Raw genomic sequence first — 26540 nt, 5'->3', positions numbered from 1 at the left:
GTGGCAACAGGTTTGGATGTGTGTCTATGTGTGTCTGTGTGTGTGTTTCATCTCTAGGGAAGGTTAGGGATGAGGGAAGGCTTTTAGGGAGCAAGCATTAAGAAGGCAAAATTGTGGGCATTTTGTACTTAAAGGATAGGAAAGTTTTGACCTGCTTGAAAGTAAAGGAAAAGGAGCCAGCAGAGAGGAAGATATTGAAGGCCTGTATAGGAATAGGTAGATAATGAAGAAGCATTGGGTGGAAATAGAATCAAAGCTTATAGAGAGGTGAATCTTGAAACAAACAGGAAGGGAAGATGAGTGAAGGGATATTTGGAATTGATGAAGAGGGTGCTTGTTCTGTTTCTAGGTACTGTTCTAAATATGAGTTATTACATTTTATAACAATTCTATAGAGTGGATAGGTGCCCTCATTCGAGCAGTGAAGAAATTGTGACTCAGAGAGATTTACTAAATTGCCCAAGGGTACTCTACAAGTACTGGAAGAGATCTGGAACCCAGATATGGTTTTACGCCAAAACCTAACTCCTCCTAATAACCGCCTTAGAGGACCCGTCCTGCCTGACAAGCTTTGTTTTCTTCCTGTCTTACATATCTACAGAATGATAAAAGATCTGAATTGGTCAGGAGTTGTTAGAGTACTAAGAGTTGGGATAGTAGTTGTGGAAAAGGATAAATGAACCAGCCAAAATGATTTAAAAGCACTGCCAACCAGCATCAAGGTCCCTCTCCATTCTGTCTCCTACATTCTCAGGAAGCCAGCATCTTTCAGAGGATGTTCTTGGTGTGGGGTTTAGAAGGAAAGTGTGCACTGTGTTGTAATAGGAGACCCCTGTAAGACAGGATTTAAAAGCTTTCCTCTATCCTCTTGAACTCTTTGGAGGGAAGGTATCATTTGAAGTAGAAAAACGAATGTTAAACTACTTTCAGGGTGCTCATGCTGAGGAATTAACAAAGAATTTAAAGCATCTGTTTATTGTGTGCTAGTACTTTTGGAGAGCTGAACAGACAGGGAAAATATTGTAGAGCAGTTGTTGAACAACTTAAATGAAGGAGGTGAAAAGGGTTACTCTCCTACATTCCAATTATGCTTATTAAGCACTTGTAAATAGTTAACTTCAATATTTTGGGAGGAAAATAGTAATTCTTGAGCATTTTCACTTGATTTCTAACACCATATATCTAGATATCACCAGATTTCATCTATTAAAAATACAAACTTTTCTTGACTACAGTTCAGCTTTAGTCACAAGTACTTCAGGAGAAGAAATAATTCTTCAAGAAGATAATTTCAATGCATCATTCTTAAAAATAAAATTTAATATTAAGAGGAATAGTATGTTAAAACTATTCAGATAAATGCTGAAGTATATAATGTAAAAAATAAAAATTCCTATCACTTATTCTTGTCTTTCTCTTATTCCACTCCTATCACTTCCAAATTCTGCTCTCTAAGATTATTGTTACTTGCTGTCCAGACAGTTCATACTCAAGGATTCAGTTTGGTGAGTATGCATCTGCTGCCTCTTCATACCTGTTGTTAGATAACTTGTTCCTTTTTTTCTTTTTCAGTAAACTGTTTTCATGTCAGGACACAATCAATAGTCTTAATTCTTTATAATAGCTATATTAGTATTCTAGAATATGAATATTTTGTGAACCACTTCCTGGTTAATTGGCATGTCCGTTATCCCCAATTTTGCCATTATAAATAATGCTGCCACAAGTATCTGCAAATAGAGCTAGTATTTCTATGGAGTTTAGCGGTGGCCTTGCTAGGTCAGAGGTTTCTAACTTTTACGTGAGTAGTATTGTCAGATGCCCTATAATAAGGTACAGCAACTGAGGAAATGGCATGGGAGCTGTGTTTGACCTTTTCTGACGACAAAAGGGGGAAGTTAGATGCACCCCCGCCTCTGCCAAGGATTCCTGTGAGGCAGAGGCCAGACATGCTTCCACCTTTCATCTTTCTTTTATCCTCGTCTGACACCAGTCATCCCTCCCACAGCTCTTTCTTCTGGGCTTGATCATCAGTTGCATTGGTCCCGCAGAACTCACAGAAATCATTCACAGTTATGGGAGTTTATCAGGGAAGCTACTAGGTGACAAATGTTAAGGATACAGTTGTATCAGTGGGGCCTCCTCTAGCTATACTGAAAGGCGTGTTTCTTGGTCCGTTGGCCTCTGGGGCCTCATGGTCTTGGTGTGACTACTCATCGTGTATGGTTTTGGTGTTATGGTCTTTGGTGTCTCTGCTGCCCCGCAAGATATAGCTCTTGGACACTTGCCCTGGGTGGCTTTGCTGTCTTGATGATTACTGGATTCTCCTGTATATACCCTATAGAATGGCAAAACCGACCAAGCCCTCTGCTTGTGTTTCACATACCCTATTTTCCCGGTCCAACCCAATCATTTGGTGGGAATCACAATTACAAAGACATGGATAGAAGAGACATATCAAATAAGGTCACTTTGCTATACCCACTAAGAAGGGAGTCCTGGTGGCCTAGTGGTTGTCCATTAAGCTGTGATCTATAAGGTCAACAGTTCAAAACACCAGCCTCTTCTCAGGAAGCCTGGGTTCCCTATTCCTGTAAAGAGTTAGTTTTTTTTGTTTTTGTTAAGAATTCATAGGGCTTGTACTACCCAGTCTTACAGGATTGAGATGGCAGGGAATTGTTTGTTTGGTTGCCATATCTACTAAATCCACTGCCAACTGAGTTGATGCCAATTCATAGCAACCTATATAGGGTTTTTGAGGCTTTCAGAGAACAGATAGCCTTATCTTTCTCCCATGGAGTGGCTGGTGGGTTTGAACCACCACTCTTACTGTTAGCAGGTCCCAACACTTATCAAACAGCATCACCAGGACTCCTTTATAAAAAGGTAAACTAAATTCTAAATTACATTTTGACTCAGCACCACCTAGGCATCTTTATAAAAAGATACATCAAATGCCAAATTATATTTTGAGTCTATTTTTGAGATTGAGTTCATAGCAACCTATAGGACAGAGTAGAACTGTGTCTTGGAGTTTCTGAGACTGTAAATTGTTATGGGAGCAGACACTCTTATCTTTCTCATGCTGAGCAACTTGTGGGTTGGAACCACAGACCTTGCGGTTAGCAGGCCAACAAACACTTACCATGCTATGCCACTGGGTGCCCCTTTATTAAAAAAAAAAAGGGAATAGATTGAATATTAAACTACCGTTTGAAGGAAATAACATTGCATTTTTCTCTGTAAATTTTTGTCGTGCTTAGTGATGTGGATTCATTACCTTTCTGAAATTCAAATACTAAAGCATTTTTTTCTGAACAGTTTCCTTTATAACTCTTTAATGATGTTTCTTGACATAATTTTATAAGCGTGCATTATTTTTGTCTATCAGTAAGCCACACTTGTATTTTAAAGAAGTGATTCATACCTCTTAGTGACAGCAGAAGGACCATGTTTAACTAGGGAATTCAATATCTGTCTGAATTAAAAGCCCTTCTAGAACAGATACATCATGTATTTGTTTCTTAATTTTCTTTATTTCTCTGCAGTGCACCTTTATGTCAAATCCAAGTAATACATGGAAATAGCATTTGCCTTTTCTCTGACAATATAAATTGGTTTCATTATTTTGGTGATGTTTTGCTGTAGTTAAGCGCTCTCGAGTTGGTTCCGACTCATAGTGACTGTATGTACAACAGAATGAAACACTGGCTGTGTGTCATCCACACAATTACTCTTAATGCTTGAGTGTCTTGTCATCTTGTTGAAGATCTTCCTCTTTTTCACTGCCCCTCTGCTCGACCAAGCTTGATGTTCTCCTCCAAGGACTGTTCTCTCCTGACAATATGTCCAAAGTCGAAGTCTTGCCATCCTTTCCTCTAAAAGAACACTCTGGCCTTAATTCTTCAAACACAAATGGGTTTGTCCTTTTAGCAGTCCATGGGACTTTCAGTAGTCTTCTCCAGCACCACAAGTCAAATGCATCAATTCTTCTTTGGTGTTCTTTATTCACTGTCCAATTTTGACATGTGTATGAGACAATGGAAAACACTTTGATCTAATACACATTAGTCCTCAAATTAATATCTCTGCTTTTCAACACGTTAAAGAGATTTTGTGCAGCAGATTTACGTAGTGCAGTGCGTCATGTGATCTCTTGACTGCTGCTTTCATGAACATTGAGTGTGGATACGAGCAAGACAAAATCCTTGGCAACTTCAATCTTTTCTCCATTTATCATGATGTTACCTATTGGTCCAGTTGTGAGGATTTTGGTCATCTTTATACTGAGTTTTAATCCTTATTGAAGGCTGTAATCCTTATTTTTCATCAGCAAGGGCTTCAAGTCCTCACTTCTCAGGTGGTGAGGTTGTCTCGCCGTAGTATCGCAGGTTTTGTTAATTAAGCCTTCCTCTGATCCTAATGCTGCATTCTTCTGATTATTTGCTTTGCTGATGATTTGCTCAACATACAAATTGAGTAAGTATGGTGAGAGGCTGCAACCCTGACACACACTCACCTTTCCTGATTTTAAACCATGCAGTAGGCCCTTGTTCTGTTCACACAACTGCCTCTTGATCCGTGTACAAGATTCTGCATGAGCACAATGTAGTGCTGTGGGATTCCCATTCTTCTCAAGGGTATCCATAGTTTATTTTGTCCACACAGTTGAATGCCTTAGTGTAGTCCATAAAACACAAGTAAACATCTTTCTGGTATTCTCTGCTTTGAGCCAAGATCCATCTGACATCAGCAATGATATCCCTTGTTCCACGTCCTCTTCTGAATCAGGCCTGACATCTGGCAACTCCCTGTCAATGTACTACTGCAACTGTTGGATGATCTTCAGCAAAATTTTACTTACATGTGATATTAATGATGATGTTCTATAATTTGAGAATTCTTTTGGATCACTTTTCTTTGGAATTAGCACAAATATAGATCTCTTCCATTAGTTGGCCATCAATTCATGGAACCTTGTTTTGAGCTAATGCTTTTAGTGCAGCTTGAACTCTCCCTTCAGGACCATTGATTTTTGATCATTGCTACCTTTTGAAACGATGGAATGTCTTTCTTTTTTTTGTACAGTGAGTGTAGTCTTTACATCTTCTTTGGATGCTTCCTGCATCATTCAATATTTTTCCCATAAAATTTTTCAAGGTTTCAATTCAAGGCTTGAATTTTTTTCAGTTGAAGATATGCTGAGCATGTCCTTCCTTTTTAGTTTACTAACTCTAGGGCTGTGCAAATTTAATTAAAATATTTTACTGTCTTCTCGAGCTGTCCTTTGAAATATTCTGTAACACTCTTTGACTTCATCATTTCTTCCATGTGCTTTAGCTACTGTACAATTAAGAGCAAGTTATTAAGCACCCATTATGTGACAGGTTATAAAAGTGATATGGCAGCATTGGATCTCCTCATTTAACGTAAGGAGAAGGAAGTAGAATGAAGATCAACATGAGCCCAAAAGCTGATTACTATAAAGTGGAAGTCAGTATACCTTCACTCCTACATTTTTACTAATTATTATACCAGTTGTACTTCCCACAGCATTCTCCACTTCTCTGCTGGGTTTGATAAATCATTGCAGTAGTTACATAGACCTCACAGACCATATTCAGGATTATGGGATTTCTTAGGGAAATAATGGGCACAGCTTAGAATCAGGATCAGCAGGCTACAAATCATCATCAGAAAGCTCCCTTCCGCCTTTAGTGGAGGACAGCTGTCTCAGCTCCTTCTCCTTCAGCTGTGCTAAGCCCAGTAGCTTTCTCTGTGTTGTACTTAAACTCCCACCCCCAACCTCTAAGGCCTCCTTTCAGTCTTGTGAGGACAGGCCTCCTCTAGTCCCCTCAGGACATGCTCTAGTGTCTGCCCCGCAGGGGCAAGGGTTACAGTTCTTTCTTTAGCTCTGATGATAAAGTGCCCACAGGCACCACACTACACCAAGGGAAGCCTCTTCCCACAGGTGCTCAGCTCTCTCACTCCTAGGAGGTTTTACATACCTACTGTAGCTGTCCTGCTCTGTGCGCCAGGAAGCACTGGATAGTGCTGGTCTCTGGTTCTGCTGCTGCCACATCACTGCCACCACTTCTCACCATCTCATGTATCCTGGGTCTAGTAGCTTCTCGATACAAGGATCCTTGTTCCAAAGAATGTGTGCTACTCCGGGCTCTTCCTCTTGTTGGTAATGAGGACCCCCTCCAGCCTCTGGAATTGGATCCCTTTAAGTTTACTGGGATGGCAAAACTGATCAATCCCATACAAGAGTTCCATGCACCTTATTTGTATTAGCAAATCCCCTGAGTGGCCACAGCTACTGTATACTCTCACCCAGTCATTTTGTGGGGGTGACAAGACCATGGCTAGAAGGATCAGATATGTTAAAGTAGTAGAATTGCCATACATTGGAATTGAATCAGTGGCAATGAATTTGGTTTGTTTGGCCACTATACAAGCACAACACATTTTTAATAAATGTGACATTCTCAATTCTTCAATTGCAGACATTTGTTAGTCTCACTTGAAACCTCAAAACAAGTGATATTAAATTAGTGTGTTATCTTTTGGGACCTAAATGACTAATGCAGTTTTGGGTGAAGGGTTGATATTTAAAACTAACTTTTAGCTTTTGTTCAGATGAAAGTTCTGAGTTCATTTAGCCATCCACTCGGTAGGTTTTTGTTCTTTAGTTTTTAATCTAAGAAAACAGATGAACTTGTTAAGCTTTCTTGAGAGGGAGAAGGTTATTTTGAAGAATATGGGTCTAGTGTTACCAAAGTAGCATTGAGGAGGATCAAAAAGCTAAACCTATAATCTTCTTATACTTGATAGTTTCCATCTTGGTAGCTGTGTGTGTGTGTGTGTGTGTGTGTGTGTGTGTGTGTGTGTATGTATATAGCTTGAGTATATTGGGGACATCAAAGTGAAACAGAATGAAAGCTGTTCTATGGGAGCTAAACAAAATCATTCTGCTTGACCATGAAATAATGAATGTGAGACTATTTCTTTATTCAGCTCTGGTCCTCTGTGTTTGTTAATATTCATTTATTGAGTCAATAAACATTCATCAGATACCTAGTAAGCCAAGAAAAATACTTGATATTTGATATTTTATTTTATATCCTAAGCCCCTATGAAGTAGACTGCAGTGACTCCAGAATATGTGTAATGAGAGTGTTATGGTTAAATTATATAATGTCTTTGAGCTTTAAGGTTCTTCATCCTTAAATTGAAGTTAAGGATAGTACCTATTTTGTGTTTATTTGTTTTGTAGTAAAATATGCATAATAAAACAACAGTTTCCACATGTACAATTCAGTGACTTTGATTGCATTCTTTAAGTTGTGTAACCATGTTCACTATCCTTTTCCAAATTGCCCCTAGAGTGTCTTCGTTATGTAGTAAGCACTAAATACTGGAAGGACACACACACACACACACACACACACCCCAAACTGGTTGCTGAGGAATTGATTTCTGCTGATGGCAACCCCCTGTATTACAGAGTAGAACTCTGTTCTACTTATTTAATTTTTAATTTCTTGTCCCTTTCCCAACCAGAAAGTATCTTTAAGAGTGGTGACTTTGTCTATAGTTTTGTTCACCACATTAATAAGAACCACCGAACCGAACCACACAGGTGGTTTAGCAGAATCCTGCCCGTAGTAAAATTCTTGCCTTCCATGCAGGAGATCTAGGTTTCCTTTTTGGCCAGTGTGCCTCAGGTGCAGCCCCCACCTATGGTCAGTGGAGGCTTGCATATGGCCATAATGTTGAACAGGTTTCATCAGAGCTTTCAGCCTGAGATGGACTACAAAGAAACTCCTTGTGATCTCCTTCTGAAAATCAGCAAGTGAAAACTTTATGAATCACAATGGTCTGATCCACAGCTCATCATGCAGATGGCTCAGGACTGGGCAGCATTTTGTCCCATCGTACATGCGGTTGCCATGAGTTGTAGTCTGACACAATAGTAGCTAACAGCAGTAAATCGGGGAAAGGTCCTCTCTTAGGCTACTGACTTATGCTCCCAGGGCTGCAGGAATCATTGAATCTTAAATCTGCAGGTCAGATGGCAGTTTGCTAGCTCACATCCCAAGTCGAAAATGATGAAGCAGGTGCAGGGTTGAGAGAGTGCAAGCTTTGTCAGAACATTTGTATGTATTGGGTGCATTCCACACCCACAAGGAAGCGTTCTTTCAACTGATTGGCTGCTCACATCAGATCACACAATGGAGGAAGATACATAATACCTGCCAAACCACTGAGAATCACAGCCTAACCAAGTTACCTAACCTTAACCTTCAGTCCTCCCCTTTTCAGCTTGGCTCTCATACACCCTTCTTTAAATCATACACAACCTCTAAATAAAGACATCCTTGTTACTCACCAAAGTAATAAGTAGAACATTGTTTTTGTGAACTATGTTCCATCAGTTTATCTTGGTGTCCTGTGAGAAACCAGCAGCTCTTTAGTCCAGTTTAGACTGGAGTAGCACACCCAAATAAGGGATATGTTACCTCCAAAATCCAAAGAGGCATACTAAGTATTGTGCCTCATTTTTAGTTGTAGGAGGAGAAACTTATCATTCACTTTACAAGGAATAGCTTGACATGCCCCACACCTCTGAAAATTTCACAGAGGTAGAAGGTACCCCCATTTTTCTTAGATTAACTTCCCATCCTCTAGCTGGTAGTGCCGTCGGGTAGGTTGGCAGTTCAAATCCACCAACTGCTTCAAAAGAGAAAGATGAGACTATCTGCTCCCATAAAGATTTATAGATTTGAAAACCCTATCAGGCGTAGGTTCCCAAACTTATTTGGCCTACCACCCCCTTTACAGAAAAAAGTTATGTAGCGCCCCCAGCAATTACGAACTTTTGTACTATAATCTTAAGATAAAGGATAGGTATCTGCTTTTGCAGTTCCCTTTAGATTGTTCCAGCACTCCGGGGCTGGTATCACTGCTATCAGGGCACTATAAGTTGGAATGAACTTGATAGCAGTGGGTTATTTGGAGCATGAAGGTAATTTAAAAGCAAATCCAGTCACTGGTTCAGTCAGCAAAATGTCATTAACGTAGTGACCCAGTGTGACATTTTGTGGAAAGGAAAGGTGATCAAAATCCTTGTGGACTAAATTATGGCATAGTGCTAGTGAGTTGGTAGGACTCTGAGGACTGTGAAAGTGTATTGTTGCTCTTGACAGCTGAAGGCAGACTGCTTCTGGTGGTCCTTCTACACAAGAATAGAGAAGAAAGTATTGGCCACATCAATAGCTGCTTACCAGGTACCAGGATATGTGTGTGTGTATATGAAACCACACCTGGAACTGTAGTTGCAATTAGATTAACCAACTGGGTAAGATGTTGATAACTCACTGGTCATTCTCTGAGGTCCACCCACTTTCGTACAGCCCACATAATCGGGTTGATTGGAGATATTTTGGGAATCACCACCCTTGTATTCTTTAAGTCCTTGATGGTGGCACTAATTCTGCAGTTCCTCCAGGAATGTGATAATGCTTTTGGTTTACTATTTTCTTTTTTAAAAATCATTTTTCTGGGGGCTCTTACAGCTCTTATCACAATCCATACATACATCCATTGTGTCCAGCACATTTGTACATATGGTGCCATCATCATTATCAAAACATTTTCTTTCTACTTGAGCCCTTGGTATCAGCTCATTACCCCCCCCCTTCCCCACCCTCTCTCCCTCATGAACCCTTGATAATTTATATATATATTTTCATGTCTTACACCGACTACTGTCTCTCTTCACCTACTTTTCTGTTGTTTGTCCCCCTTGGAGGGGGTTATATGTCGAAAATCATTGTGATCGGTTCCCCCTATCTCTCCCCCTTCCTCTTACCCTCCCGGTATTGCTACTCTCATTGGTCCTGGGGGGGTTTACTATTTTTCTAGATAGGGGCAGTTCTAATGACTTTTGCTTGGCCCTTAGTATCATAGTAGCCTTTATTCCACATGTTAGGGATCTTCTGTGGAAGTTCTGCCAGTCTGATCGAATTATGCATCCTAGAACTTTGAAAACACTACAGGATGGGTTTTGGGACCCATTGGACCCACTGTGAGATGGACCTAACTATTAATAACTCCACCTCCAAACACCTGTACTCTGGCTGGTGGATCATAATGACATCTTGGGTCTCCTCTAATTAGTGTCTGTCCAGAGCCAGTGTCCAGTAACCTCTGGTTATTTCTTTTTCCTCCAATGAACAGCCCTCTCATAAAAGGCCAAAGATCCCTTTGATGAAAGAAAGATTAACAGTAGACATTTTTGACAATGTCGTAGAGTCCTTATTAAAGGGGACCTGACCTGCCTTCATTCATTCTTGGGTCTGTAAATTTTAAGTCAGAGAATTGACTGGAGGGACATGACTCTGATGAGTTAAATTCGACAGTTCTCCTAGCCTAAGATTTTTTCACTTGTACATATCAAGTAAATATTTAGTATATGTTCCATCTGTTTCGCTTCTAGGGACATCATGACTAAGTATGCAATGCCATAGTCCATATGAGTCATTCTGATTACTGCTTTGACCTTTGCTGCCCATTATGGTAGTTAAGCTCACCTTGTCTTGGCCCTTTGACCATGGGGTCCAATCAGCCTCATTGTAGTTGAGTGTATTGATTCAATTGGGGCAGTTCCCACTGTCAAATCTATCTTATCTCTATCTACCTACCTACCTACCTTCCTTCCTTCCTTCCTTCCTTCCTTCCTACCTACCTTCCTACTTCCTCCCTACCTTCCTACTTCCTCCCTTCCTCCTTCCTTCCTTCCTTCCTAACCTACCTACCTACCTACCTACCATCTAATTCTGTCTCTTTCCCTCCTCTTTCTCTTTCTCATTGACTCAGTTCCAACTCACAGCAACCTTTTAGGACAGAGTAGAACTGCCCTTGTGGGTTTCCAAGACTATAAATCTTTATGGGAGTAGGAAGCCTCATCATTCTCTCTTGGAGTGGCTGGTAGTTTCCCATTGCTGACTGCCTGAATGTCTTTGGTGAAGTGCCTGTTTATGGTCTTCTGTGGTACTGGCCTTTTCTGGTTGAACAATCATATGGTCTACTATACCAGGAATGACAAATTGAAGAGGAATTGTGGTGTATTCGTTGTCAAAATGGTCAAAACACCACCTTCCACAGCATTTCAAGATCTATCTTGAAGTACACTGCCAATGTTGGATAATTAGGAAATGGCATGGGGGTCATATCTGACCTCCTGTCTACAAAAGGGAATAGAGGAATCCAACTCTACACCAGCCCAAGGCCAATTATCACAAGACAGAGGTCAGACATGCCTCCACCCTCTATCCTTCTTTTACATATTCTGACACCAACTGTGCCTCCCACAGCACTCTGCTTCTTTAATGAGTTCCATAATCCAGTGGCTGCAAAGAACTCAGACAATACTCATAATTATGGGAGTTCATTAGGGAAGTCAACCAAAAAATTTTTTAAACACTGTAACCGAGTTGATGCTGACTCATAGCAACCCTGTAAAACAGGGTAGAAATGTCCATGTGAGTTTCCAAGACTGTAACTCTTTATGGGAATAGAAAGCCCCATCTTTCTCCCTTAGAGCTGCTGTTGGTTTTGAACTGCTGACCTTGCAGATAGCAGCCCAGTGCAAAACCACTGTGCCATCAGGGCCCCTAGGGAAGTCAACAGGTTACCATAAATCAGAATCAGAATACATTAAGGATAGTCTTTTGTCTACAGTAGCAACTCCTCTCAAGCCAGAACCACATCACTTTCTGGTTCTTGCTCTCTCAGCCAATTGGTCCCTTAGCCTCTGCTTTGTTCAGTGGGCCAGGAAGCCCATTGCTCTGCCTCATGGTCTCAGCGCTGCAGCGTCGGCTGCCTCCACCACTTTAGACTAGTATCCCACACTGATGGCTCTGCTGGTGGTTCTTCTTTCTTGATGGAGATTTCCTCTCCGTGCTTCTGAGTTGACTCATTCTTAAGTATCCAATAGAATAACAAAGCTGACCAATTCCTGTTTAGGGTTTCACACACCCTTTTCATGGTGCAACCCAGTCATATGGTGGGAGTACAAAAAACGTGGATAGAAGAGCTACTCTCAATAGAAGAGTAATTTCAATTGACCACAGATCATACATGGTTTATTTTTTAAATAAAGATGAGCACAGCACAGGTTCTTTTCTTATGAGAGAGATGAAGGATGTCTCATATGTCCAACGTTTCAAACTGCTGTATCATCCCATCATCTGTAACATCAACTCCTCTTTTTTTTATTATTCTCCCTCCCGTCTTTGGTTTCCATAATTTGCTGCAGCATTTCACAGAATTTATACGCTGTCAAGGAAATAGCACACGGTTCTGTAGACTAACAAGTCCCAAATCCATGGGTCAGGTATCAAGCTGGAAGCTTCTCCTAACTCATGTGGATTCAGGAACCAATGAACCCAACTCATCAAGTCAGGTAACACACTGCTGGCTCACAAAGCTGCAGAAGCTGATGAATCAGGGCAGATTATAGGTTGCTGATTCAGAACCAGAGATCAGATGATTATTGGATGCAGACCATACCCTCAAAGAAACTCCCCCTTATAGCAAAATGGTGCAGGGGTGTCACTTGAATACAGGTGACAAGGGTGGTAAGTAGAGTAAGGCAGTTAACTTGAATCTCACTCTCTCGTATAGGGGTAAAACCAAACCAACTCATTGCCATCAAGTTGATTCTGACTCATGTGACCCTATAGGACAGGGTAGAACTGCCCCTATTGGTTTCTAAGATTGTAACTCTTGATGAGGGTAGAAAACCTCATCTTTCCCCCCTGCAGAGCAGCTGGTGGTTTCAAACTGCTGACTTTGCGGTTAGCAGCCCAACCCATAACCCATTATGCCCAGGACTCCTGCCAAGTGTAATTTGGATATTTTCAACATCATTTTCAGGTCAGTAAATACTGGTCAAGCATTTAGTTAACTCACCTCTGATGTGATGGCTATGAGTCAGTATTGATTCAATGGCAGGGAATTTGATTTTGAGTGAGAATGTGATGTCTGAACTGTTTCTCTTTGGTGAGGGGTACTGATGATTTAGGCAAGTGAATAGTGGTGAACTAGAGAACTATAAGAAGAATAACGGTGGTTGGGATGTACATAATAGTGGTTTTGTGCATTTTGAATGGAAATTTGTGGATGACTAAGTGGATATCTTTAGCACATTGGACTTCGTTTATTCAATTATTACAAACAACACTTTTTTTCCTGGCACTATTCTAGCTGTTGGAGAAACAGCAGTAAACAAGCAAACAAACCAAAAAAATAGACAAAATCCCTGTCCTCAAATAACTTATATTTCAGTGGGAGGGGATAATAAATAAAGTAAAATATTTAATTTATATAGTATGTTAACCCTAAAACTATCCATTGCCATCCAGTCAGTTCTGTAAGAATGAGTAAAAATCGCTCTTTGGAGTTTCCGAGACTGTGAATTTTTGCAGTTGCAGACAGCCTTGACTTTCTCTTGAGGAATGGTTTTGGGGTTGAACTGCTGACCTTATAGTTAACAGCCCTATCCTTAAGCCATACACCACCAAGGCTTCTTATGGTACATGCATTCTCAGAAGTGAGTTTGAACCTAGGAAACAGGAAAGGAATGCAGGGGCAGCCACTGAGCGATACTGGTGATTACAATGCAAAGTAGGGTGATGAAAAAGGCTTTATTGAGGGTATCATATTTAACCAAATACTTAAAGGAAGTAAGGAGTAGAATATCTGGGAGAAGAGCATTACAGGCGAAGAAACTGCAACTGCAAAGGCTCTGAGCACACATGGCAAATTCAAGGAACAACCAGGAGATTGACCTGCCTGGAATTAAAGGGGGGAAGGGAAGTATAGTTAAAGTAGATGGGGATTGTAATAGGACCTTACCTATGTCTCCTAAAGCTGAAAGCAACGGATTCCTCCAGCAAGACACCTTTCTATTTGTGATTCTCTTGGTACAAATGTGTCTTCTTTTTTTAAAAAAGGTTTTATTGACATACAATTCACATACCATGCCATTCACAAATTGTAACTCAGCTAGCCCAGGATCATGACCCTGGTTATCTAGTGATAATGTGATTAACAGTTATATTGATTCTGCCTTCCCAGTCTGCCAATAAATCTCACATTCTTTTTCTTAACCATCCTCAGATTTTTAATACTTCATTATTATTGCCATGGCACTTATCCATTAAACATTTATTGGGTGCCACCTACATTATGAAACCACGTGGTGACTTCAGGTCTGTTACCATGAGAGGTAAAAAAAAAAAAGCATATACTTTATGTATCTGATGGCTACAAACCTTATTAGTCCCTTATCTTTAGTTTTTTCATATTTGTTTATGGAAAGTTAGCACTTATTTGACTTCTCAGCTAGTTTATTTTCTTAGTGATTATCTTGATTACAGTGAACATTTTCGCTTAAACTATCTAGTTTACCTTGGTACCAACTTAATTTCACTAGTATATGAAAACTACTTCCATAAAACTCCATGCCAAATTATATCTTTATCTGTTAAAACGGTCCAATTCCATTTTATAATTATTGCTTTCAGCAGTCATATTTTAAACCAGGTAGAAAAATGTCAGATGCATATTTATACTGTATTTTACTCATATATTTGCTGTGCTCTTTGTTTCTTTTCTGCAAGCTCCGTTTACTGTTTGGTGACCATCTGTATCAGCCTAAAGGTCTCTCTTTAGTGGTTCTTGTATAACAGGTCCACTAGTGACATAGTCTCTCAAGTTTTTACTTTAGTTTCTCATTTTTGACAGTTTTGTTGCAATTGAGACTATACAGCAAAAACATATGCCAATTTTGCAGTTTCTACATGTACAATTCAGTGGCATTGGTGACATCTTTTTGAGTCGTGCATCCGTTCTCACCCTTCTGGGAAGTTCTTCTCCATTAATATGTTAATAGGCTCACTGCCCTCTAAAGTCTTTATCAAATCATTTGATTTGACTGCATATTTAAAAAACAAAACAAAATTCACTACCATCAAGTTAATACTGGCTCATAGCAACTCTTACGGGACAGGGTAGAACTGCCGAGGAGTTTCCTAGACTATAACTGTTTTCTAGAGTAGAAAGCCCCAGCTTTTTCTCCTGAGGAGTGGCTGGTGGTTTTGAAATGCTGACCTTGTGGATTGCAGCTGAACCCATAACCACTCTACCACCAGGACTCCTATAGGTTCCACATAGATAATTCTTAAAAGAACATGATTCTAAAGGCAGACCTATTTTGCTAGTTAAACAAAACTGCTGTATGGTTTTAAGAAGACGTCAAGGGATGTTCCCATTCCATCCCCCAACAATTTTATTGGCAAATAATTTACATATCGGACAATTCAGTAGTCCAGGCACATCAAGAAGAGTTGTACATTCATCACCACATTCAGTTTTAGAACATTTTCTTCATTCTCATTCTCATCGTTATTAGCTTCCCACTTCCCTTTCAATGGATGTTTTTGGTTTAAGGATTAAAGGTTATCTCTTGTTTTTGAGGGATATTTTCACTGGATATAGACTTCTTGGTTGAGATTCTTTTTTAATTACTTTAAATATGTCGTTCTGCCTTCTGGCCTCCATGTTTTCTGATAATCTTTTAATCTTTTTCCTTTTATGTGGTAAAGATGCTTTTCTCTTGCTGCTTTGTCTTTGTATAGTTGGCTGTCATATCTTTAAGTACTGATTTCTTTTAGTTTATCCTATGTGGATAATGTTAAGTTTTGTGGTTGGTAAAATTATTGTTTTTTCCACAAATTTGAGGCATATTTTGGCCTAAATCTTTTATTCCCTTTCAGGGAGGACACCATTATACATTTGTGTACACTCTTAATGATGTCCTACTAGTCTCTGAAAACTGTCCATTTTTCTTTCATGTTTGCTAATTCTTCTGCCAAATCCAATCTGCTGTTGAGCCTACTTTGTGAATTTCTCAATTTAATTATTGCGATTTTCAAGTGCAGAATTTATTTTTAATGCCCTGTGTGTATAATTTCTAGCTCTTTACCGTGCTCTTGTATGTGGCCATTAATGTCTATTCCGTTGGTTTATTGCTGCAGTTGTTAGGTATGGTCCAGTTGTCATAGAGCAATAGCAGAGTACTTAAAGTACAAGCTAAAGAGATTTGTGCAGGGATAGAGGGATTTGCAGATTGGAGTAGCAAAGAGCAACCAGGCAGTTACAACATGACAGAGTTTTCAAAGTACCTTATAGGCATTGCATTTCCCAGTTTTCCCATTTTCATTATGTTGGTCAGATTTTTGGTAGCACCAACTGATTTCCCTATCTCTTGCAGTTGTGATATTAAACAGTTGCCACTGATGGTTTCAGAAAAACACCCCTAGGATCAGGTTATTCAAAGGGAGGAAGCTTGGAAGGAAGCTTTTCTGGGTATCACCAGCCAGTTATCTGAGGTTAGGATGTTTAGAGAGCTCCAAGCTTGTTCAGACTCTCACCACTGATGGCTAGGCTTCTGGTTTTCACAACAAACCCTGGTGATGTAGTGGCTTACCAGGTAGACTGCTGACCACAACATCAGCAGTTCAAAACCACCCAGCTGCTCCGAGGGAGTAAGATGAGGCTTTCCACTCTCATAAAGAGTTACAGCCTAAAGAGTAGCTTGCATTGTGGGTGGTCCTGCACTTTGTTCATATTTTCCTACCACCCTTTTCCAGCAAATTCACATGTATCTTAGCTTCCCATAGGAAATAAAAGCAGAGGCTAAGGTATATGTAAATGCTTCCATGCATTATAACCATGGTTGAAAGGAAAACTGATATTCTCAATATGTTCATTGATGGTATGACACATTTCTAGTATGCTTCTATCTTGTAAATAGCATATGAAATGACTTTCTCATAAGATATGGGTAGAATTTACCTGCCTTAACTATAACATAACACACTAAAATTTTATCACCAGAATTTTCAGATATTCCTTGTTTATAGTGTTGGTGATGTATAAGATGAGGATTTTCTCAACAGGTTAGTTTTCCTTTTTAAAATGAACTGACTTCATTTTCAAATTATAAATAGCACTAAAATATTTATTGAGTGGGATAAGTTGCAGTCCACTGGCATATCCTCTCACAATCAATGCGGCAGCTCAACTTACTGTTTGTTAGTGTAAGAAAGTTCAAAGATGAGTAATTGACAGTTTGTGGCACATTCCTCTACCCTCTTTTTATATTTTCTTTTTTTAGAATTTGTTCTACTCCTATGCACATGAATAAAACTCTATATCCATTTACTAATACCTACTGATACCAGTCAAGTATTCCTTGAATAAATGGTTCAAGCAATGTACTTGAATAAAAAAAGATGTTTCTTCTAGTCTCTTAAGTCTTTATTCACCTTGAGATCTTTTCAAAATCAACATATATAACAAATAATACAAGGTTTCTGGGATCATAAAACACATTCATCCAATCCTTTTGAAAGTTGGCAAAGGTGAAATTGTGGTGGTATTGGCTACAGTACACAACATCATGACTTGTGTGATCTAATTTAGAGTTAAAGAGTCATGTACATCATGTAAAAGGCCCCGTGGTATTAACTCATGATTTCATTCACTTGGTACTAGCAGACCGTGTCATACTCCTGATACTACGAGGGAGATCGGCTTTCACCATTAAGTAAGCTGGTAGCAGTGGATGTTTTCGAGGTACCCTTTATTGGGTTGTGGACACCCCCTTTTATTTCCAGATTACCAAGTACTGAGTTTTGGTTTGTTTGGTTTGTTTTCATTTCATGAAGGTTATTAGATTTTGACAGTGTCTCCTCCCTGCATCTTTTGAGATAACCATAGGAGTTTTGTCCTTTATTCTTTTGTTACGGTATATTACATTAATTTCTTTTCCGTTGTTGAACCAACCTTGTATTACAGAAATAAAACTCAAGTTTCATGGTGTATTTGTAATCCTCGTTATATAATGCTGGATTAGATTTGCTAACTTATTTTTGTACTTTTGCTTTATTTTTATACTTGAGCATACTAAACTTATAGCTTACTGAACCAGTATCTAAGACAAGTTCTGTTTTTATGAGGCAAAACCAGTTCCTTCCTTCTAAGATGTCCCTCACATCCTTTTTCAGGTGTTTATGGAGGGTTAAAAATATTTTTTTTTTGTGGGGGGGGAGGGGATCACCATTATGGCCTTATGCTGATGGCCTCCCTTCATCCAGATGATTTGTCTTGTCTTATTTTCATCCTATTTAAAATGTAATAGATAAAATTAAAACCTTCATAGATGTTCCCTATAACACCCCCCCAAAAAAAAAACCCCATACAACTCACTTACCTACACTCTAACAAATTCAAGTTGAAAATTAGAAAGGAAACTAATGCAAGGAAACTGACAATGATAGATTTTAAAAAGAAAATTAACTTTAAATATTATGTGGGATTTTGTTATTTATTTGTATATAACCCTACCTTTAAAATAATGCCCAGTTTGTAACATATATAATATGTGGTATATTCCTATAATGTTCTAGTTTTAAACTGTAATTACTGTCACTATTGGGCTTATTTTTTAGCAAACAAGCAGATCATAATAAAAGTGTGCCTTTTAATTATCTCATTTACCTTTTTATCTTTTTAGAAATTATACCCCACCTCCTTAAACTGGTTAACAGTGGCATGGAAGATCCATTTGGTGAGTATGACCTGCATTTTTCTTATAAAATGATTTTTGTGCTTTTTTATCACCTGGGTTGAACCTGTGCCAGTAAATTAATTTTTTTCCTCTTCAGTATGCCACTACCCAGAATAAATGGTTCTTCAGCTTTTGATATCATGATCCCCTTTATACTCTTTAAAATGTTTGAAGGCCCCAGACAACTTTTGTTTGTATACCTTACTTATTAATACTTAATCTACTATTAATTTAAATGGAGACGTTGAAAATCTTAATTCGTTATAGAACATTCATAAACCTATCGTATGTTACATAAAATAACATATCTTGTAAAGAAAAGAGGCATTGTTTTGCATCCTTGCCAATCTCTATAATGTCAGGTTTAGTAGAAGACAGCTGAATGTTCATAACAGCACTTGCATTCAGTAGTTGTGATATCACACTCCATGGGACCTCTAGAAAATCCACCGTATGGCTGGGAAATAATGAGAATGAAGAAGACAAATAGCGTCTCGGTATTTTTATGAAAACTAGTTTTTTGCTTGCAGACTCCTGGAAGGTTCTCAGAGACCTGCAGGAGTGAGTACCCAGGCCACATTTTGACAGCTGTTGCTCTAGAATGTTAGTTATTTCAAATAAAACCAAGAACTATTAGGCAAGTTAAAATGAGAAACTTAAAATTCCCTCACCTGAAATAAATTTCACTCAGTAACCTGTACTTCTACTTGGTTAGAAACTTGCTTTTTTGATACGACAGCATGAATAGTGTTTTCTAGTGCTCTGTTAGTACTTAGCGCATGAAAGGAGCCGTAGTAAAAGATACAGTTCCAACTGTTTTACCTGTACTGCATAGTTCATCTAAATTAATTCTTTTTAAAGTTGCTATTGTATTGCTTGCAACTCATGGTGACTGCCCCTTTGTATATCAGGGTAAATTGTGCCCTGTAAGATTTTCAATATCTGTGACTCTTAGTAAGTAGGTTGTTTGGTCTTTCTTCTGGTGGATTCGAACTGGCCACCTTCGATGAGTAAATAGCAAGCTCATTATCTGCACCACTCAGACATGTTGTTATTAGGTCTTTCTTCTGGTGGACTCGAACTGGCCACCTTCGATGAGTAAATAGCAAGCTCATTATCTGCACCACTCAAACATGTTGTTATTAGGTTCTGTTGATTCAGTTTTAACTCAGAGTGACTCTTTGCACCATAGAATGAAACACTACCTGGTCCTGCATCATCTTCAGGGTTATTCTTATACTTGAGCCCATTCTTGCAGCCACTGTGTCTGTCCATCTTGTCGAGGATCTTTCTATATTTTGCTGTCACTCTGTTTTACCGAGCATGATGTTCTTCTCCAGATCAGGAAGGACTAGTCTCTCCTGATAACATGTCCAAAGTAGCTGAGATGAAGTCTCACCGTCCTTGTTTCTAAGGAACATTCTGGCTCTGATTCTTCCAAGACAGATTTGTTTGCCCCTGGTACTCTCAATATTACTTGCCAGCACCATAATTCAAATATATCAGTTCTTCACTCTTCCTTATTCTGTCCAACTTTCACAAATGCATATGAAGCAATTGAAAATACCAATATGTATTTTCAATTGCTTGGGTCAATTCCTAGAGCCTTGTTTGGGCTAGTGTTTTTAGTGCAGCTTGGACCTCTTCCTTCAGTGCTATTGGTTCTTGATCATATGTAAGGAAATATAAATCTAGAAAGAAATAGCTTTAATATGAAGAAACTTCCAAATATTAAGAGAAAATTCCATTATCTTTTGATACCATTTTCCTACAAACTTTAAAGACCTCTCCCCACCCCTGCCCTCAGTATAGCTAGGCCCTTTTGACCCCAAAGTTAACTGTATATCGAATTCTAATGACTCTTATCTCAAAGTGACATATTGTAAAATGGAAGTCTTTCCCATTCAAAATAGGCATCCCTAAAAAAATTTCATCAGAGAGGGAGTTTTCTTTTTAACCTCAGCCTGCTGAAGGAAATATTTGATTCAAGCATTTGTGATTCTTTGTCATAAAGGAAATTGAATTTGTTTTATACCACTGTAACTTGAAGATAGCAAAATGCATATGTTCTGCTACTTGTATGCCCAATTGCTTACTAGTATTAATAATTAGATAGCTACAATAAATAACTTTGGTTTTGCTGTGAGAAGACTGTTGTGGAAAACCTTACACAATCAAAATTCCCCCTCATCTCTACTCTAGCACCTTTTCTCCTTAGCTAATCAATGATATCCTTCATTTGAACACTAGAGGGCAGTCACTGCTTGGGATTTTTACTCATGAAGTGTTTAGTCAACTGAAGTAAATTGGCAACAGGTTCTAAAGTGTAGGTGCTTATATTTATACGGCAATACACTGAGGTAGTGGATGGACTTTGGACCTCTGCTCATACTCTCCTTCAATAAAAGAACACTTTGTTCTAACCAATCAGCAGTCTGAGATGTTCAGCCTCTGGGCACAATCACTGAAGACAAAACAGGTGCATAAGCAAATGTGAAGAGGGTGGATGGTGCCCAGCTATTGAAAGATACACTATCTGGGGTCTTAAAGGCTTAAAGTTACACAAACTGCCATTCATCAGTGAAGCACCAAGTCCACATGTAAGAAGTACACTGCCATTGCCATCATGAGGAGTCATAGGGACCAGGTAATAGGCATCAGCAGACACACAATAAACAAAAGCATATTGTTGAGAATGAGGGGGGCTGGAGCGGAGATCCAAAGCCCATCTGTAGATAGTGGAACAATCTCCCTATAGAGGGCCCACAGGGAGGGGATGAGTGACCAGGGTGCAGTAAGCATCGATGAAACACATTATATTCCTCTGGTTCCTTGAGGCTTCCTCACCCCCCACCACCATGACCCCAGTGCTGCTTCCCAGTTCAGATTGGACTGGAACATGTACACAGGTATAGAAAGGGATGGGAGCTCACGACACACAGAATCCTAGAGTGGGAATGGTGATGCCGGAAGGGTGAGAGGAAGGAAGAAAGGGGGAAAAGATCGCAATGATTGACATATAACCATGCAACCCTCTACAGGGGGAAGAACAACAGAAAACGGGGGAAGGGAGACAGTGGTCAGTGTGAGAGATGAAAATAATAACAATGTACAATCTATTGGCAGGTAATAAGGGTTGGGAGGAAGAGAGAGGAAAAAAAAAAAGCTGGTACCAAGGGCTCAATAGAAAGTAAATGTCTAGAAGAGAATGAGGGCAACATATGTACAAGCATGACTGATTCAATTGGTGCATGGATTGTGATAAGAGTTGTATGAGCCCCCAATAAAATGATTTTTTTTAAATGTGCTTTTGATTGTTTACTATTAAAAGCAAAAATTTGTGTTCTGTGCCTATTAGATGAGATTTTTCTCTTTCTTTTTAAATATTTAGTGTTCATCATAATGTAGACATAGAGATAAAATGGTTCATACGAGGGTAAGTAAAAAATTATTTCTGTAAAATCACAAAAATTTTCATTTAATTCCATCAAGATGTCAAAATGTGAAGTTGTGTTTCTCAATATGTCTTCCATCGAGGTTATATACTTCTGAAGTCTCTGTTTCTGTTTCGCGAACCATTTCCCAAAGAATGTTTGTGCTCTTCGGTTTATACCATGGCAAACCAGCAGTTTTGGCATCCTTGAGGGACTTATATTGTGCTCCTTTAAATTGTTCTTTGAGAACAAAAAATCATATCATTGTACGTGAGGGGGACTGCAGAGTGGAGACCCAAAGCCCATCTGTAGGCAACTGGAAAGCCCCTTACTGAAGGGTCGCCAGGAGGAGACGAGCCCGTCAGGTTGCAGAGTAGCAACGATGAAACATACAACTTTCCTGTAGTTCTTAAATGCTTCCTCCCCCGACTATCATGATCTCAGTTCTACCTTACAAATCCGGCTAGACCAGAGGATGTACATTGGTACAGATAGGAACTGGAAACACAGGGAATCCAGGACAGATGACCCCTTCAGGACCAGTGGTGAGAGCGGCGATACCTGGAGGGTGGAGGGAGGGGAGGGTAGAAAGGGGGAACTGATTATAAGGATCTACATATAACCTCCTCCCTGGGGGATGGACAACAGAAAAGCGGGTGAAGGAAGACGTCGGACAGTGTAAGATATGACAAAATAATAATTATGAATTATGAAGGGTTCATGAGGGAGGGGAAGGGGGAAAATGAGCTGATATTAAGGACTCAAGTAGAAAGCAGATGTTTTGAGAATGATGGCAACAAATGTACAAATATGCTTGACACAATTGATGTATGTATGGATTGTGATAAGAATTGTACGAGCTCCCAATAAAATTATTATTTTTTAAATGTTCTTTGAGTTTGAGAAATGAAACTTGAAGGGGCAAATCAGGGCGGTAGGCTGGGTGAGGTAAAGTTACCCAATCAAATTCTCTAAGCACAGCCCTTACTACCCTCAAAGAGAAGGGGCATTGTTGTAATGCAAAAGAATTCATCGGCGCAACTTTTCTGTCTTTTTCCTTATCAACGAAATTTTCATTTTTCTTTAAACTTCTTCCTAATAAATTCCCTATGGTAATCGTACCAAGGAAATATGTCAGTATTGCCTCTCTGGAGTCCCTAGAAGCTTACCATAGACAATGATGGCGGCAGCCTTGATTTGGTTCCGGTGAGTCTAGCAAGTTCATGTTCACTTCCGCCCCTTTGAGAAGCACATGGAGTGCACAAGGACCTTCCTCCAAGTGGTCAGCTGCGAGAAGGTCCGCTCCACCAATCTCAATTGCTGGGTGATTGCAGACGTGAGACATGATGGCTCCGAGCCCTGAATGGGTGTGCTATTCAGACAGACACCACCTGATGATGCTCACTTGCCACCTCACCGCCCAGGAGATGCTCACTGCCTTGGCCTCCCACATCCAGGCCAGGACCGTGGGGTGGCAGGCAGCAGGGACAAGTGGGGGGCTGGTAGTTGGAGGGGCTGGCAGTGAGGCAACCAGCTGACAGATTGCAGCCTGAAACTGGAACACTTAGCTGAGAAGAATTTAACCTCATCAGTCAAATCACTCTCTGGAGGGCCAAGGAGCACGTCCTTGCCCCCTGCACCCACCACCACCAAAGGAAAAAGGCCTGTGACTGCACATCCAACCAGTGTTTCTGAGAAGGATTTGGGCAAACTTGAATTTCTTTCATTTTCTTACTGTCCCATGCAGCTTGATCCTTTTGAATTTGACTCCTCCTACCACACGCTTCTGATAGGAACCCAGGAACCTAATGCAGTGCAGTTTCCTTAGCTTTCATCTTTGTGAAAACTCTTCCTCTTGGGCCTTAATTCTTCTCAGCATGTTTAACCTTCAGTTACCTTAGTAGGTTTCTCTCCTAATAGGTTTATGCTTTTCTCTTTTTATTATTTTTTTCTTTCATTTTCTTCCCGGAGTTTTGCAGTTTTTCATAACTAGAACTCTCTGGAGTTAATCCTTGCATTTTGTTGGCCCCCATCCAGATTTCTGTGTTACAGGTTCATAACTTCTGTTACCTGCTGCCAGTCCCACTCCTACACAACCCCCTCAAAAAAAATCCCACCAGTACTCCTTGTCCAAAATGGATTTTTATATGTATCACGGGACTTCAAAAAGATTGTGGAAAAGGAATGAAAAGATAATGAAATTTGTCCATGAACTTTTGAAGCTCTGTCATATACTTGTCTCTTTCCTAACCTCATTCCTTTTGAGGCACTTCATCTGCTCAGCCACCTGGCCTAGAAACCATGCCGTTATTTCTGCTCTCTCCCTTTTCCTGACTATTCAGTCAGTATATCAGAAAGACTGTTTTAAACAAAAGCTCCTGAAATGTTTTCTCTTTCCATTCACTCTCTGGATCATTGTGGCACTCTTCCATTTGCACTCTCTTTCCCAATCATTTTTGCTCCTGCTGAATTTTATCTTTCCAAAACACACCACTGGTTTTATCTCTACTATTGTCTGTTTCAAGAAGCAGCCCTAGTGTTTTTCATGCTGCATTATCACTGTTAATTGAATCACAAAGAGAATATGAACGAGGTTAAATCATCCTTTAAAAAAAACTGAAATAAAAAAATATTTGAGTGGGGGGGAAAAAAGGCACCATCTAGATCATATAGGTGAATCCAAGATTCATCCCCTGTTAAAATTCGTATGGTGTAGAATTGTCGTCATTGGCTTAAAGCTTGCTGAAAACATTGATGGAAACATGAACTCTGAGCTTAGCTGAGCTTTGTGCAATGTTTTTTGCATCTATTGAGCCAAAAACTTGCTGAGTCCAAGAGTTTACTTACTGTGTTAGTCTGAGTAGAATAGAGAAATCCATGGACACATGTGTTTAAGAAAGAGATTTATATACAAGAGCAATTGAACATTGAGAAAACATACCAGCCAAGTCCAGATCAAGTCCATAAGTCTGATATTAAATCATATGTCCAATACCAATCTATAAAGTCCTCTTCAGACACATGCAATGATGCCAAATGTAGAAGATCACAGGCCAGTGGGTAGAAAGTCTTTGGATCCAATGGCAATAGAAACATCTCAGTGCTGGCAGGGGTCTCTGCATGGCTTCCCCAGTACCCAGGGCTGCGTCAGGGTGGGTCCATGTCTCCCAGGATCTGATCAGAGTCTCCCACCTCCAAGGAGGAAATACTGGAATTCCCAGAATCCTTAGGGGAAGGCTATGCCCACACAGAAACCTCATTGGCTATGATCCGATTGACAGACTAGACCCCACCTCTTCATGCTTAATCTGTAAATTGACAATTCTATAACTACCACATTTTAATTAAAAATGCCAGACTACGTGAGTTTCCAGGCTCAATAATTACCACACCAGTTTCTGAACTCTTGCACCAATTTCTGGAATTCAGTCATCGTTTCTTCATCGAGTTTGACCATCTTGCTTTTCTTTGCTTATCTTTGAGGTCTTCCCGACTTTCCTTACAATACTTGATCCAACTAAACATCCGTTTACGTGGAGTAAGATGCCTGTAAACTTGTTGCAAAACTTTGGTGATGTGGGAAGATGTCCATTTGGGTTTTGTCAAAATTTTGATATTTGTCTTGACCTCAAAATCCCTTTTTCCGTGATACAAAAAGTATCCTTTTGGGGGAAGTGCACACTCATGAGACTAAGACAAGTGTATTGCTGAGAGAACTTGCCTGCGGTCATCCACTGATAGCAGAGACGTGCTTAAATACGTTTTGTTTGCAACAAACCTGTGCATGCATGAACTGGAATCCTAGTGCAATACATTTTGACTTTCCCTCCTACATGGTTTTTTGTTCCCTACTTGTTGTCATTACTGGTTTTTCTTACAACTTATGAAGTATGCATGTAACAGTAATTTGGTTTGCTGAGTTACAGTTCACTCGGTGCCATTTAACAAACTAATTTTTGAATGCAAAATTAATTTAAAGTAATTGAGATTTTTACCCATTAAATTTCAGTGAAACAGACCAAAGGCCTTTAGGGTCTTTCTTACATGGACAGATGAGGTGAGGCCAAGAAAACAAGAGGAAACAGGGTTGGGGGGGGGTGGGGCACTGAGAAAACAGATTTAGTTGTGGGACTGGTCCATTTGAAGGAAACCAAATAGTTCCATGTGTAGGGACCTAAGAGAATGTTGAACTTGATGCTTAGTTTGGGGAAGATGTGGTCTGATCAAGCTGAAAGGGTGTATCTTATTGTGAAGCATGTAACTAATTACTTTGAGTCCAATTAATGGCAACTCCATCCATGTGTGTCAAAGTAGAACTGTGCTCCATATAGCTTAGAATAGCTGATTTTTCATAAGTAGATTGCCAGTCCTTTCTTCCAAGGCACCATTTAGTCACTGCC

The 26540-nt window shown here is 39.7% G+C and overlaps 1 protein-coding gene and 1 pseudogene across 2 annotated transcripts in view; both read left to right on the top strand.

Annotated features, from left to right (window-relative positions):
- The first annotated feature begins 18655 nt into the window (after nt 1-18655).
- PHACTR4 (phosphatase and actin regulator 4) overlaps nt 18656-26540 on the top strand; it is an 85997-nt gene continuing 78112 nt past the window's right edge. Inside the window, exon 1 of one of the 2 annotated variants that reach the window (XM_045299066.1) lies at nt 18656-18706. In XM_045299066.1, coding sequence (XP_045155001.1) covers nt 18691-18706 — 16 coding nt within the window. In that variant the 5' untranslated portion in view covers nt 18656-18690. The remainder of the gene's footprint in view (nt 18707-26540) is intronic. The other variant, XM_045299067.1, reaches the window with a different exon arrangement.
- Nucleotides 23321-23665, top strand: LOC101645522 (annotated as a pseudogene).

The sequence above is a fragment of the Echinops telfairi genome, unplaced genomic scaffold (assembly GCF_000313985.2).
Source record: "Echinops telfairi isolate 266 unplaced genomic scaffold, ASM31398v2 ScPeMD7_7457;HRSCAF=8495, whole genome shotgun sequence".
Lineage (NCBI taxonomy): Eukaryota > Metazoa > Chordata > Mammalia > Afrosoricida > Tenrecidae > Echinops > Echinops telfairi.
The sequence above is the reverse complement of the archived record's forward strand: the minus strand, read 5'-3'. Positions and strand labels throughout refer to the sequence as shown.